Raw genomic sequence first — 16161 nt, forward strand, 5'->3', positions numbered from 1 at the left:
TACATAGATTTACGCGATCTTCAAAACGTCATCTCGAACACAAGTTGCTCCCAAGTGTCAACTATAAGAACTGCATGGGAACAGAGCTTGAATTTGAATTTTTCAGACAACATTTGGGACCAGAGCGAGATACACATTGGTTTCAGAAACCTAGTGTTGCTGTATAAACATACGGACACAAGAGAAAAGAACAGCTCTGTCCTGAGGTTGAGCTGCAACACACAGACACACACTTCTTGTCAATCCCTTCTTTGGCTGAATCACACGTATACAGTAGGTCTTCTAGACCTTGGGTGAAAAATATCCAATTTAGCCTGAGGACCTGAAGGCGTGGGGATACCAGAAAATAACTTGTTTTCCACGACCTGTTGCAACAACAGTAAATGAAGAGTGACTGGAATAGTTAAGTAAAGAATGCTAAAAGAGAGCTGGGAAGGGAATGTCATTAGTTTCACAGGTATTTGGTCAGAAAGTCAGAGTTCATCCTAACATGAATATCTGTACCAAATCTAACTGCAACAGTTGTTGAGATATTTCAGTCTCAACCAAAGTTTGAAAGAGTGTATCTACCTGGTCTGTCTCTCCATGCTAGCCACTCTCAGGTGCTCCCATCGGGAGTTCAGGAGGTTCATCTGCTCCCTGACTTCCGAGTCCTCCTCATCTCTTAGGTTCCCCTCAGCCAGCAGGGCAGCGCCGGCCCGGAGGACCCGCCCCACGCTGCCCTGGTGGGTGGTCAGCTCCACCATGTAGCCCTGGTTCGGAGACGGGACAAAACATTTCTTACTAATTGCAGGCTGCCTCACATCACCACGACTCCACTTCATTCACTTTAACCGCTCTCAAAATACATTTCCACCCCTCACCTTCGTGCTTAATCGACTTTCTCCGAGCACTTAACTCCTATATGATCCTACTTGGGGCTAACGCAGCAAAATGGTCAGGGTTAATTTAATTTTGAGAGCGTGAACGTCGATAGTGAGCCAGTGGTCCTGTAAGTCCACATCCATCAGAGTTAATTCAGCCCTTACAGTTCACTTTGAAACAGCTGCTCGGTGCTGCAACAGCCCTGTGATTGGTAAAAAACTTTCATTTAAAACTAAATCATTAAAACAGGAATTTCTTACTGTTGAGGACCTCAGGGAGCCACATCTTACAGTTTATGGGACCCAGATATTTGCTAAATACCCCCAAAGTTTGTTGTGTTTCTGCGCGCTGCCTTCCTCAGATGTCTGTCTGCCCTCCACCAACAAACAGCAGAGATTGTTTTTTTGGTGATGGGCCACTTTACACTCATTACTGCAGTCTTTTCAAGCCCTTCATTGTAGTGGAGGGAGGCTCATTCTTTTCTCTAACAACACAGTTTTCCTTGTTATTGCGCATGGTATGTTGTTATAGGTTGATGGTTGCTATTACTTTAACTTCTTTGTTGTTGTCGCGGGGGGAACGGTTTCTTCTGTGCAACAGAAGGACTGAAGGAGAAAAGCATCTTTACGTTTTGCGCTTTTAATTTGTTTGCAGCCACCGATGGAGACCGATTATTGCTGCTCTTATTATGAAGTTGTTATTTTAAGGTGAAAAAGTTACATAATGTTGCTTTACGACAAAAAAAAAAGCTGTTATGACTGTTAAGGCTCTCACCTCATGAGTGTGGAACTGCTCCTTCACCTCCTCCACGTTGTTGGAAATGGACGGCTGACCCTGGAGCCCGTCCTCAGCCGACAGCAGCCACGTCAACACCTTCAAATTCAAATTAACACAAACACAATGAAAGGCTGAGTCTGGGAAAGCAGCCGGTACTCTTGTACACGCTGTGTTTTTTGTGGAAACGTATGGGAGAAGGTCAGTACTCTCTGAAATAAATTGTTTCAATTACTAGTGATTAAATCTGCAGCATTATGTATTCTGGCTCTGTTGCCAGACAATATCATTTTAAATTAAAGAAAGGGGTTACGGGTTCGTCTGGCTACAACAGGATGTAGAATAATACTGAGGCACTGGAAATCATCAAGTCTGTGTTGTTTTAAAGAACGGGCTGCGTATGAGTGAGTTACATACAGAGTAAGGGGTATGTCTGACTATATCTGTACTGGCACCTGGTGTAATTGACTGGTTAACACAGGTCTGATATATCTTGTTTCCTCAAGACACTTGTTTTTTCTTTTTTCCTCTATTGTTCTGTCTGATGCTGTAATGAGGGGCTGTGATGTTTTATTAAAGGGGTGAAACGTCTGTGTTTGTGGTCTCCGGTCTGTCGTATTTTTGTAAAAAAGGGGGGGACAGTGAACATCACGTCTTGAACAATATGAGGTACAACAGCATCTGTTGTCTCCCATTGCAATGTCAAAATATCAATAAAAAAAGAGAGGAAACCGTAAGTCTGGTGTTGTTTTGTGTTTTTCTTATCGCCAACAGATCTCATGAAAGCTGCCAACATTAGGCTGTGAAAAAGGGGGAGACTTTCGGAGGTTTCAGCAAACGGCTGAATGGAGGAGGGAAATTTGGAAGCGTATTTCTTCTTCTTTGGCACCCGTTTCATCCATTTTCGGCGCCGAACTGAGCGGAGCAGAGGGTTGGAGCGAGCGATATACGTCGGGAGGGGGGATGGTTGGCGCTCGCTCACCTCTGCCTCCGGGTCACAAAGTACCGCGACACACATTCCCCCATGAATTTGAGACGCTAACATTTGGTTTGAATCGCTATGAATTCGGGAGATTAACGGGAGAGATTACCAATCGGGAGCACAGCGGCAGAGAGGGTTAAAAATAGGGAGACTCCCGCGAATATCAGGAATGTTGGCAGGTATGTCGCACTGGAGATGCAAAAATGTGTAAAACTCGTTGTGAATATATAGTTTATTTTGAGTTAGTAACTAAGTAAACAGCTGGTCGACGTAGTTTTTATCAAACGTTACTCAAACAGAAGGAAGTAGTGCATGTGTTGGGGATTATTTTCAGCAGCGGATTAACACACATTTGGTGCTCTAGTGAGTATTTCTGGCAGCAGGATTGTGTATGTGGGATTGAGTCCAAATAAACCGCAGTGTGTGTTCATTATAGTGTTTAATGGAGCTCTGTGGCACCCAGGAATAAGATATATCATGCTTTGGTTACACACTGACAACAAGACAAAGTACACAATCTCGCCATACTAATGAAAACTACATTAAATAGAAAACATCTCTGTACCATACCTCCTCCAGTGCAGCCTGGTAGCTCTCCAGGCTGGTGGAGCCTGGAGGCAGAGGACTGAGGCCGCGCTGCAGCTCCTCGTGGCCGGGACTCAGGAACTAGATTGGGAAGGGATGGATGGGAGAGAGATGGAGGGTGATTGTGGAGAGGAATAGAGGGTGTCGGGGGGTTAGATGGGAAAAGGGTTGAGAAGTGGAGGGAATGAAGGAAGGGAAGGAGGAGATGGGACAAGGAAACAGACAGCAGGAGGCAGAGAGGTGAGTAGAAGAAGAAAAACAAGGCAGCATGAAAGGTGGCTGACAGAGAAGATAGAGAGAGATGAGGAAAGGCCTGTTAGTGTTAGCCATTACCGCAGCTGACAAGCAGTTCTGGCCTTTGTCCAACCTTAACAACTTGTCCTCTTTCTCTCTCTCTCTCTCTCCCTCTATCGTCCTCTCTCCCCCACCATATCTCTCTTTGTGTGCCCGCCACTGATCCGGACGCTAACAACTTCTCTCTTTTTATCTCGGCTCGGCGCTCCTCCTCTCGCTCTATTCTTCTCTCCGGTAATAAGGTCCCGGAAAGATACACAAGGCCCATCCAACGGCGCTGATAACCGTCCAGCCTCAGTCAGCACGGCCCCTCTCTTGTTTTGTATCACAAATGTTTTCGGCGGAGAGTCGGGAATTATTCTTTCCTGACACAGTTTACAGCTCGAAAAGTAGTCAAATGTGAAATAAAAGCCGGATATTTAGTCCCTGACAGGCCTCTTCCGTTACGCACCATGCCGTCCGTGTAAAACCTGTTTGTTCTGAAGCACAATGCATCGCAAAATGTCATCCGTGTTGCTCACATCCTTGAAAGGAAAACTTTGCTGCGAAGAGGCTGTTTTTTTTAACGCTAGGTTCTGCTTTACATCCTGCATTTCAAAGAACAGTGGGTGTGCTTGAACGAAGCTTATCTTACAAATTATCTTCCCCCTTTTTTGCGTCGCCTCTTAGGTGCCAGCCAAGTTGAGTCGGGCACCCCCGCTGCTACATTAAATATTTGACACAGCCTCTGAATACATTCCTGCCCAAGTCAGAGCAATTTACGGGCCGCGTTTAGCTACGCAGCCCAGGGTGACGGGCTTTGAAAGTGCATCTGAACATTTTGAAACGTCGTGTTTTGGATTAAAGCGGACGTGTGGAAGAAAGTACAAGAAGGGCGGATGCACAGTATTTCTGTTTTTGTGTTTTCGGGGTGCTGTGGGTTGTATTTAACAGATAAGACACAAACAAACTTACCCGTTTATGTTTGTTTAAGGCAGTGATGTACAGAGCAGCTTTTTAGGTTCGATTAGCAACACTTGTTAGCTTAATTGCTGAGGGTTAATTGAGAAGATTGATATCACACTCATATCTGTACGCTTAATTTGAAGCTAGAGCTGGCAGCCGATTAGCCTAGCTTAAAGCATAAAGGCAGGAAACTGGGAAACATAAGCTGAATTTAATGTATTAGTGTTTATATTCTATTTCATTTAGATGTTTGCCACAGGTTTGCTGACACCAAGTAGGTGATATTGTAAAAAAACTTCTAGTTTGTATGCTAAGCTAAGCTAATAGACTGGTTTTAGCTTCACGGCATGGGAGCGGTATCCATCATATAAGTTTAACAATGATTAGTTCCCCTAATTTTGATTCACTAGCAAAAATCTCTCTCTCAGTAGCACGACTGATAAAATAAAGACTCGCTGAGCCGAGTTAGTACTACCGCTGACTCATGAGTTGTTAAAATGAATCACATCGGCAGCAAAAAACATTGAAATGAATGAATGAAATTGAACCACAATGTGACTGACAGACATAATGCACAAAAAAGTGTCCAACTCAGCAAGTCCACAACGTTCATATTCAATCACAAGATACTTTTATTCGAGAGAAATTCAATAATTCTGCCTTCAACTTTTCAATGCGTATTCATTTGTCTCAGGGACGAGGGCAGATCGCTTTTTTAAAGAATAAAGTAATAGAATATATTTAAATAAGGAATTTATTTGGGAGCCTTGCACTCCTTTGTACTCAAGGTACAGTTTCAAGATCAGTCGCAGACTTGCGGTATTGAGCACTTTTTGCCAATGACACAGACAAACAATGGCAGCCAGAACAACAGGTGAGCAGCCAAAACATGCGCCGACAGATGGACGTTTGGCGTGGGGTGTTAGTGTTGCGAGACACGGACCTGATCAGTAAAACGCCTCCTCTTTTGCTCGGGCGACTTGACATATGCAGCCTGGGTGTAGGCATAGCTTTTATAGCGAGGCTGAGGCGAGGGACTCCGCACTCGCCCCTGAGCCACACTCACTGTAATCTGAGAGAGAGAGACGGAGACAGAGAAGAGAGGTGGACAGGAAAGAGAGGAGGGAAGAGGGAGAGAGGCAAAAGAGGGCAAGACATGGAGCGAAAGATCCAAAAGCCAAATAACACAGAAGAAGCAAGAAAATGAAAAGGAGAAGAGAAAGAAAGGAAGGAAGGTGAGAAAAAGGGGTGAGAAAGAGAAGCAGAAGAGAGGAGAAAAAAGAAACATGAATAATCACACATAAGCTCCGTTTCCATCCAAATGTCAAGCTAATTTTAGGTGAACTTTCGAAAGGGCGTAAATAATAAAATAAAATACAGATTTCTATCACCAGAGTGTCGGGAAACACATTTAGGAGAAAAGTGGAAAGTCTCAAAAATTAATATTGAGCAAGAAGTTAATTTACTTTCAGTTCAGCAAATGTTATAACATTTGTTGTTGACATGTGCCGTCTGAAGGTGACAACAGAACAATACCGCAACAAAACAAAGGTTGTGGGCTTAAAGTGAAACTATAGAACTTTTTAACGAAGAAATAAAACCTTCTTCCTTTAATAAATGAAAAGTTGAATCCAAAAGTTAAAAAAAACACCTTTGCTCAATTCAATACATGTAGAGGTTTCACTGCAATAACCCTGCTTGGTACGACCTGTAGCTAATGTTAGCTAATGTTATGTGTCATTTTATATTATTATTGTTACTTGCGCAACAGTGGCGGCTGTTTAGCAAAGGTTAGGCTACATTTAGTAGTTTCACTGGATTGTTATTACCTGTGCGTTAATGTGTAAGTAGCACTTTAATGCTCTATGGTGGAGTTAGTTTAAATTAACCAAAAAATACTGTTTGGCGCCTGCCCCCCGCACTGACATATTAAGAAATAAAACTTGAAATCAGGCTAAAATAGTCTAATATGGTTACTTATTTTAAAGAAAATGGGAGGTGTAATCAGTAAGAACTTGCCACCTGTTGAATTCATACTCCCAACAAATAGGGGGCAGCAGATCACCTGAGAAACTACAAACTGCTGCTAACTGTATTCCTGTTAGCTCAGTTAGCTGTGCAGCTAGCCGGACTATCGTGGGAGTGCTGGTGTTTACACCGCTAGCACAGTATCTTTGGACCGCTAGAAGAAAGAGGTGTTGTCAACCTGGGGATAGCTAGTTAGCAAGCTAGCTTTAGCAGATAACTAAAAGTCCTGCATATTGCACCATTAAGGACTCAATTACATAAAAATGATGATCTAAAATGTACTTTTTACCCTCCACCAATGCTGATTATGTTATCGTAAAAGGTAAAGACACATAAGTAGTAATCTGATTACAAATTATGCTCTTCAGATCTAATCCTTGATAAAGTCCTTGGATGGAAACCCAGCGACAGATAATGCAGACATGAGAGAGAGACAGACAGAGGTAGACAGATGTGTTACGCAGCAGATGTGGACAGAATGAACAACAGACAGCGGCACAGAGTCAAAACTGGTGTTGTTGTGAGCAGCTCCAGCTCCTACACACCCACCACACCCATCCAGACACCAACAGCTTTCCTTACACACTCTCCTTCTGCCAGCTGATGTTTGAAAGTCATCACATTAGTTTCACACTTTGTTTTCTCTCCGGGGGGAAATGATCACTGGTCTGTTTGGCGTCAACATCCTTCTTTGCATTCGGGCAGATTTATTCCAAACTAGCAGCAGATTTGTGCAACTGCAGTCCTCGGCGATTCACCATCATCCGTCAATCATTGGCAAGGAAACAACTAACGGACTTTTGCTTTCATGAAATCTCATTTTGGCTAACTTTCATTTCTGTTCTACTTTGTTTTTAGTTGATACAGAAGTTGTGGTAGCAGTTGAAAACGAGTTATTTCTGTGCGCCGACTTATCAATTAGTGCAGTTGAGCAGCAGTGGGGAAGAAATGTTCAACTGCAGTGTAGGTGTGCTGCACACTTAGTCACTCTCAGGCTGCTATGTGTAATAAATATTTCATAGCGAGTGAGAATCTGCACTCTCTCCAAATGTTTTTTCGACGTATAATGAAAAATTAAAAATACCACTTTATGAAATCAGTCTGCTAATGAGTCATTTGTCGTGCGCTTAACACACAGTTTTGGATGAAGCCTTTTGGATATGGTTCACAGCTATTGTGCGTGGTTTGGATGGGAATCTACAAGTGGGGATGAGTGTGTTTTTCCTTTCTGGTGTGTGTTTCAATAACGCCTCTTCATGTGTATTCACACATAACGTGGTCTTTCAAATCGGGAGGCAATTAGATGAATACTTCATTAGTCAGTGGATGACTCACCACCACTATGGAATCTAAAGTGCTCGTCAGAGCAAAGCCCTGCTTTCAGACGTATCAAAAATATTTATGTTTAATATAAATAAATTGGTTCTTATTGAAAACTTTGACACTTCAGTAAAGCCCCGAATGGCCAAAAGTATCGTGAACCCATGTTGGATTGCTGAACATCTTATTCCAAAACCATAGCCATTAATTTTCTGCTATAGCAGCCTCTACTTTTCATCTTTTTAACACTGCCAGTATAATATATATATTTATAGGATATAAATATATAAATTGGGACGAAACAAAAATAACTTTGCTTGAAACGGATACAAAAAGAAATCCCAACTGGTGCAGGGAGGCAACTCTGCAGCTGAAAAAGCAGGCAGATTAGGGGAATTTAATACCACAACATGAATCGCTCACAAAGGAGATGTATGGAAAGTGACTGCAAACAATATTCATACCAGCTTTACCATCAAAAATGATAGCATCAGCTGTTATATCAAATAACATGCGTTCAAGTGACAAAACCCTTCACTGACAGAAAGAATCGCGACTCTTTTCTGCTGAGCTCTTATTTTGGAGGGTCAAATAACTTTTAATTGGCGACGGATCCCTCCCGCTTGTTTGACATTCCCAAGATGCCTTTTCCAAGACAGCCGCTGCATCGCTAAAACCGAGTCAACCATTCCACCGCAGACATCATAAAAGTTTAATCTCTCCCCGTCTCTTCTCCTCTCTCCCCAGCTATCAATCTCCCCTTTCACCTCCATCCCCTGCCTCGCTCCTCTCCTCTCCCTTCCTCTTCCTCCTCTCTTCACCTGTCACCGTTTCTCCGTCTGTCTTCCGCTTCTGTTTTACCCCTCGCTGTTTTCCCCTCTCTCTCTTTCAAGGTGGATTAGGTGTTTTTCTCGCTGTGGAGAGCAGACAGCCAGAGGCGACCTCGCCCCCCGGATCAAACGGTTCCCGGCAAATAACTTTTAGCGTTTGTTTTCACCTGCTCCGAGCACCAGACGGGTGGAGTTTTAGTGCATCAGGAAACCTCAGATAATGTCAGAGTAAAAAAAGGGTTGGTTTTCTTTGCTAAGCATATTTGGGATTTCGTCATTTTTCCCGTGAAATGCCTCTCCTCCTTCTTCTTGAGTCCCAGGTGGTGGTGGTACGGTGTTGATGTAAGAAGGTGGTGACAGCCCTGCTTTGATGATGACAGATGAGGGAGGAGGCAGATAATAGCCGCTGTCAGTAACTCTTTTTTCCCTCCCCGTCTCGCGTTTTATTGCCATCTGACTTGTTCCTCGCACTCCCCATTTGTCTGCTCCGTCTCACTCTTCATTTCCAACCCTCTCCACCTCTTCATCTTTCGCTACATCTTTATACATCTTTACACCTTCCCACCTCTTCAAAAATCCACGCCTTTCCCTTTCCGCTTTTCCGTCTTGCCGTCTGCCTTTCTCTCCCTCCATCTGTCTGATTCCCAGAAGGAAAAGGCCGGCAGTTTCTCTCCACTCTCAGACAGAGGGCTGATGAAAGGAGGGGTTGATGTGGCCATTAAACTGAGTGAGATAATAATATTACCAGCCATTACTCCAGGAAGCTCACTCCATCCTGCTGCGATTCGGCGCGATAGCATGACACTGACCTCAGCTTAACTCAGCTCGAAAGGTCAGCGCCGGTAGATCTAATTTGTGACTTGATATTTGGTCGATTTTATGCAGCACTTTCACTCGGAGGTTCTGTCTCAATTTAGCGGTCAATTTTCATTCCGACGCTCGCAAATTTTAGGTGCTGAGAGAATGAGAAGAGAGATTTGTCCGTCCCACGCTGAAGGGAGAAGACTACAGCGGGGGGAAGTTAGCGAGGACGAGAACATCTGCTTGCCTTGCTGCCTCTGAGACTCTCGCCGGAATATGAGGCGACAAAATGGATGGATGAGTGGATGAGTGGACAGATGGGTGGTGATTAGACGCTAGACTGAAGTTTCATTTCAAACTCAGGTTTGGGAATATGAACTAACTGATGGTCAATTACTTCAATTTCCGTCACTGAGCGACTTTTCATGTCAGTGTTTTTCATTAAAACCAAATAGCACTGGAGCGTCACTGTATTTATTTATGGAGTATCCATATTTTTAGTGCATTTGTTATTGTTTTGCTTTTAGTTTGTTTGATTTCCTGTTTTATGCTGAAAGTTTACTTTCCTGTCTTTGTCTGTTTTCCCGCCCTTTTTCCGTGTACACCTGTGTCTCGTTTGTTCATTAGCCGTTGTGTATTCAAGTCTGTCTTTTTCCCTCTCTCCTTGTCAGGTTGTCTGCTTTTGTGTTTGCGTTACAGCTTTCATCACCCGTCACTTTCTTGTTTGTTCTTAGTTTTGTATTCGTTGTTTTTCTTGGCTTCTCTTTTACCCGCCATTTTTGTTGATGACTAGCCTAGCTGATCCAATGTGGTTTAGCTACCTTTAAATCACATATTCAGATGTGTTTAATTGTAGATGAGCTTATCAAACTAGTTTATTGGATTAAAATAGAATAACAGTGTCAAAACTTTGACCACATTTAACCATAGTTTTCATAAAATATATCTACATGTAACGCTCGTCTCAAAATTGTTCCCCAAAGTTTCACTTTTTTCAGGACTTTTCCAGACAGAGAGACAATATTTTTGCAAAAAGGCAGATTTCAAAGATGCGCTTCACTGGCTACGCTTAAACAAACAGACTGAACTGAGCTGATTTTCACTGGCAGCACGGGGAGCTCTGTCATTCTGTTTTCACATAGTTTCCCTTTTTCATACATTTCCCCTCGACACGAACTGAATGAACTCAGAGGAATTATATGTTTTCAAGGCTGCTTCTTACACTGAATAGATTGTCTAGTTGTGTTTCATTTTGACTTGTCTTTTTTGAAAATTGGCTCAAGGCATCGATGGAAATTGTTTATTTTCCAAAGTACACCCACACAACAATGATGAGAGATTGACCTGAAATGATCTTCCTCTTTCTAATTCAATTCCAGGAACAGTAAAGCTGAAAGGTTATTGTCTTGTCACATTTTTGGGGGCTCTCTGTGCCAAAAAGTGTCTGCTGATACAATCATCATATTTTACATAAATTTGCCGCAGTTCCTCCTCTTAATCATGCCTTGCGATTAAAGTGGTTGTGTTAATCTGCTCGCTGCTGGGTGCTCCAGGGAAAAACCTGCTCTCAGTTTGCGGTACCACTGAGAAGAAAATACGCTATCAAACGGCTCATTATCCAATTTATCATGAAAAAGGTGGAATCCAAACAATGTTTCTCTCAATCTTTATAACTATGCTTGTGAGCCTGCTGGTTAGCAACTTAATTTTATTTCCACAGAAGTAAAGGGAAAAGGGGAGTCTCAAATCTCCCTTAATCTTTTGTTAACTGCTCACAGAGATGTAAAAATGAGGCGTCTCTGCAGTATTGCCGTTACATGACCCTTCGTTATCAAATTCATTCTCAAAGATATCCAAATCTCTGCAGTATTCCTTTGATTTATTCCGCTCTTGGTGTTGCCGCCATACAGCGCTGACTCAAGGCAACTGGGAGGACATTTGAGAGCAGAGATCATCCCCCCTGTTCCTTTCATCCCCTTCAGTTCCACTCAGACGCTACAACAGAGTGAGAAGGTCCTGCTGGGAATTTCACAATCCCGCTTAGTCAAGTTGATAACGTGGCAGGTAGGCAGGACGGCAGTGTTTGTGACTGGGTTAGATAATCCCGTTCTGGAGCTGAAAATACGCAGCGTACAAACAACTGCAGTCATTTAGTTGTATATTGTGCAATACTACAGAGCCTACTTGAGTGTTATTATTTAGCGTGGGCGCTGCCTCAACAACAAAGCAATGAAATGTGAAAAAAAAGTAGCTCCGAAAAGACCAAAAGAGTGCGCACAGCTGAGCACAGACACATGCAGAGCAAAGGCTCATGGGAAAATAAATGATGGCATCTTGCTCGCCCATCACGGCACGAAGCCGTCATGGTGACAGTAACACCAAAATTTGTCAGCATTCGCCTAGTTCCCATGATGACTGACAGGCACTGCAACGGCACCTCGCTAAGCTAACAGGACGCCATGCTTGTGCGACAAGATGTCGGGCTCATCGGTTTTGGTTTCCTCCCCGAGATACTCAGGAGATCAAGAGTTTACATGTGTGAAAATGATTTACCGCAAAACTTTCCATCTTTTAAAATGTCTTTTGAGCCATTTTCAGAAAGACGTGATGGCTTTTTGTCGTTCAGACGTTAAATGATGAACCTAACACGTGCTCTTGAGATGACTGAGAACAGCAGTTACAGGCATGGTTGTTCTCTTGTGTTTTCAGGTCACTAATGGGCTGCATCAGTTGTTTTGTTTTTTTTAAACCTGATGGATGCTTCCTCTTCTAATGCACCACTAACTAGATAGATCATCTAGAGTGTGTTTAATAAAGTCCAACAGTGCACGAACAGCGAATGACAAGACATTATGACTCTCATTCAGTGAGAGTGTTTTGCGGGATGTAGAAGTAGAAAGACTGAAAAAGGAAAAAACGCTGGTCTGATTATGATGGATCTGTTTTTTTTTTACTCTCCTCTTTTGTCATGCGAGGAGAATAAAAATCATTTTTTATAAAACTGATCTGATCTCCTCAACAGGTTCATTCACGGCGTTCCTGTTTCATCAACCTGATTTTATTTTCTTTGTGCGCGAGAAATGATAATCAGGTGACTCATTCAGTCTCTCGGCGCGTACTTCACAATGTGCCGCCAGCCTTTATATGAATCTGATGGCATTCAGACTTGTTTGAAATGTTTCTGTTGTGACTCGCTTAATAAAGGCGCGTAATCTGGCGCTCATTCAGAGTTGAATATGACATGTGTAATTGCATTCACAAAGTACGTAACGAGGTGCGCGTCTGAAAAGCAGCTTTAGTGATATTATTAAAAGGACTCCAACTGTGAACCCCGACGGAATGACTGGGGTTCTCAAGTTGGAAACACTTTATGCTGCAAAAGTGGGTAATATTCACACAGTAATTACCCCAAAAGCTGACTGGTGGAAGTCTTTACCTGCTGTGGATAAATGTGGAGGACAAGATCATTACTGTAGCTTTGAAGCCCTCTTTTGAACGACCCTCAAAGATTACATGTACATCCAAAAACGTTGACAGGCAGGTAATTTTCTCCCCATTTTTCTCTTCACCGTCTACTCTCGGAAGATTTTCCAGGACACAAGATGACCTCAATTTGTGTAAACCACAGTGAGTACCCTTTCCTTGTAACAGGAAACACAATTTTCGGGTACATGGGGAAATTAGAGCTGGTAGTTAGTTCAAACTAATCCTGCCCGTTGATTAAATTTTGAAATTTTGCTAAAAAAAACAACCCAAAAACGATGAGCCGTAACAGCGTCGCAACAAAATGTCTGCAGTGTGTATACGTGTGTGTGTCGGACCTGCTGGGAGAAGCGCTGCTGGGTCTGGATCTGGTAGTGCTCCTCCGTCGTCACCCGGGCGATGCTGGCTGAGGCGGCCCGCGGCAGCGTCTCCACCTCCTTGATGGCCTCCATGGAGATGCTTTGGGGGAGCACCTGGAAGAGTGACGTCACGTACATGATGACGCTCTTCTTGTCAGGGTGAGGCACGGCCACATCTGAGGAGCAGGAAGCGAGAGGAATAACGTTGATAAGCATAAAAATGATTATGTTTAGTTTCAATGATGGAGAAACAAGGCTCAAATAATGCTGTAGTTCCATTAAAACACTACAATAACGTCAATAAAGCATACAAATACTTTCATGCACTATATTCTGTGTATAAAACAATATATCGAGGTACCTGTCAGGCTATAGTTAAAATGATTACTTCATTAAGGAGTCATTTGTGGCCATGGTTACAATAATAAACACTTGGTTAGAGGGTAACTTCTGTATTTTTCAGCCTGAACCCTATTTTCCCACGATTTGTGTCTAAGTGACTAATGGGGACAGCAATTTTTGAAATTGGCGCAGCCGGCTGCGACGTTATCCCCCGGGGGACAGCGGCGCACCTTCAAAGTATGCCCAATTAAAGTGCTTGTTTTCACCACCGACGGGCTCAGATTGTTCTCCTAGGTGTCTGACAACGTTACGGAAGGATCCAAGCAGAGGTAGGCCTTTTTGTTAAAGGGAAAACATCCATCCGAGGGGCAGTTTTTTAAAAATGCCTGCTTACCGTGGCCACAGAGCAGGAGAAAAAAAGATCTCATTTAAAATGTTGACACTTTTGTATTTGTTGCATCTGATATGCAAACAAAGGTGTCAAAAGTTAATGAAAACAATCCATTTGAAACAATTAATATAGAAGTTAACTGACATTAATTTAATTAGCAATCATCTCAAGATGATTTAATTAATTTTCTTGAGCCAAACTCTCTTCAACATGCCGATATTTAATGGTTTTATTCGTCTTCAATGAGAGTAAACTGAATATTTTGTGGTTTTGGACAGTTGGTCCAACAAAACAGGATATCTGGAGACATTGACCTGGACTTAAAAGCAACATTATGTAACTTTTTACCTTAAAATAACAGCTTTTGCAATGATTTTGATGGTACAGTGTCTTGTAATAGGCTGAATGGTGTCTCTTTCACTTACACTTCTGTCACTATGTAACCTCAGTGAGAGGGTAGGATCACCGCATTACATCCATTTACTTCAAGATACAAGTTTTCAACACATAACATTGTTATGATGTGATGAGTTTTGTTTCTACATTACATCTGACAATTTGTTACAGACCTGGGATTTGTATTTACGACAGTGGTGTTGCACTCAGACACTGTGGGGGGCGCCAAATCACACAAAATGCCAATTTCTACATAATGTTGCTTTAAGTTTGACATTTCCAGCGTAATTTTTCAGTATTTTCTTACATGTTTAATAAACTATGCAGCCACAGACAACAAACAACAGATCGTAGTTGAGGAAGTTATTTCAATGAGGTGGAGCTTCATGATGGCCACTTATCAAGCATCCGAGATGCTGCAGGGTGCGGCAAAAACAGACTCGAGTCATTTTTCTTTGCGCTCATGAATAACTGTCAGCCACTCTTTAGGCTTTTTTTTTTCTTATTCCCCAAAACATCAGTTTGTGTTAGTCAGCCAGTCTGCCCTGAATCTTACAGCTAAATTAAGTCCAGAGCAAACTTTTCCAACAGGTGAAAGAGAAATATAAGAGAGCGGTGGCCAGGAGCCTGTGGCCCGGCCAGTCAGCCCGGGGCAAAACTAATAGAGACGGATCACAGCGGGGCTGCGACACAGCAGATAAATGAACACCATAAGAGGCTGAGACGCAGACGGAGAGAGGGTAGAAGAAAGAGAGAGGGCGAGCGGGAGGAAGTGAGAGAGAAAGAAACGGGGCGCTAATGAACGGATGGTTGTGGGTATGTTAACAGAGCGATGTGCGGCTCACGACTGTATAATGAACAGGAGAAAGACGGAGGAGATGACAACAGAGAGAGAGAGAAGTCCCGAGACACAGAGTAACATAAACGAGCGTGAGCAGAGAGAGATATGTGTGTCGGCGTGATCGATAGATAACGCTGGAGTCATCTCTTCGGCTGTGGAATACTGATTCATCAGCATTACAGAGAAATCTCAGGAGGTTATTGTTTGTCTGAGAGAGAAACAGCTCCATAAGTAAAGCCACCACCTGCAAGTGTGTGTGTTGGAGTGTGTGCACGTCCCTCACTTGTTCAGTCCACTCTGCTTTCCCATCCCATGATCTCCATTTTAATCACTTCAGCCGAAGCTACATGCGTGTGCATACTTATGAGTGTGCCTGTGTGTTTTGTGCGTGAGGATATTTGTATGGATTTTTCATAGTGTGTGTGAGTTTTCGCAGAGGCACATTGACGGTGATAGATTTGAGAGGGAGCACAAAGCAAATTTCGAGGCGCTGCTCGGCCTGCGGGTCAACATTCAGAGCACACAGGCGCGGGTTTGTAAGAGCAGCTAGTTTATGAGTCTGCTCGCTCGCCGTTTCCCCGCCGCCGAGCGCTTAGAGTGGAAATACACACTGTTTTGGTTGTGCAATGTGCAAATGGCAACCTTTGTGTTGTAGTTCAACCGTCATTGTTCATGAAAAACTATGGGAGAAGCCCGTTTTCGCCAGTTAAGGAAACAAAATAAGATGAAAAGTGAGCTTGATGAAAGCAATTTTCTCATCGTGAGTCATTATAATAAAATGACTTGTCCAAATCATGAGATTAAAAAGTCATAATTAAGAGTTTAAAAGTTGAAATCAGGAGATTAAAGTCATGTGTATTGGATATATTTTGAAAATTATCAGAAAAAAAATCAACATTTATCTCATAATTTTGACTTTTTATTCA

The 16161-nt window shown here is 42.8% G+C and overlaps 1 protein-coding gene across 2 annotated transcripts in view; it reads right to left on the bottom strand.

Annotated features, from left to right (window-relative positions):
• dmd (dystrophin) overlaps positions 1-16161 on the bottom strand; it is a 279023-nt gene that overhangs the window by 141210 nt on the left and 121652 nt on the right. For both annotated transcript variants that reach the window (XM_084346660.1, XM_084346659.1), the window contains exons 9-13: positions 13245-13441; positions 5388-5516; positions 3191-3286; positions 1639-1737; positions 571-752 (exon numbers count right to left, since the gene is read on the bottom strand). In XM_084346660.1, the coding sequence (XP_084202786.1) occupies positions 571-752; positions 1639-1737; positions 3191-3286; positions 5388-5516; positions 13245-13441 (703 nt within the window). The remainder of the gene's footprint in view (positions 1-570; positions 753-1638; positions 1738-3190; positions 3287-5387; positions 5517-13244; positions 13442-16161) is intronic.

The sequence above is a fragment of the Pagrus pagrus genome (genome assembly GCF_965226575.1).
Source record: "Pagrus pagrus genome assembly, chromosome: 24".
NCBI lineage: Eukaryota > Metazoa > Chordata > Actinopteri > Spariformes > Sparidae > Pagrus > Pagrus pagrus.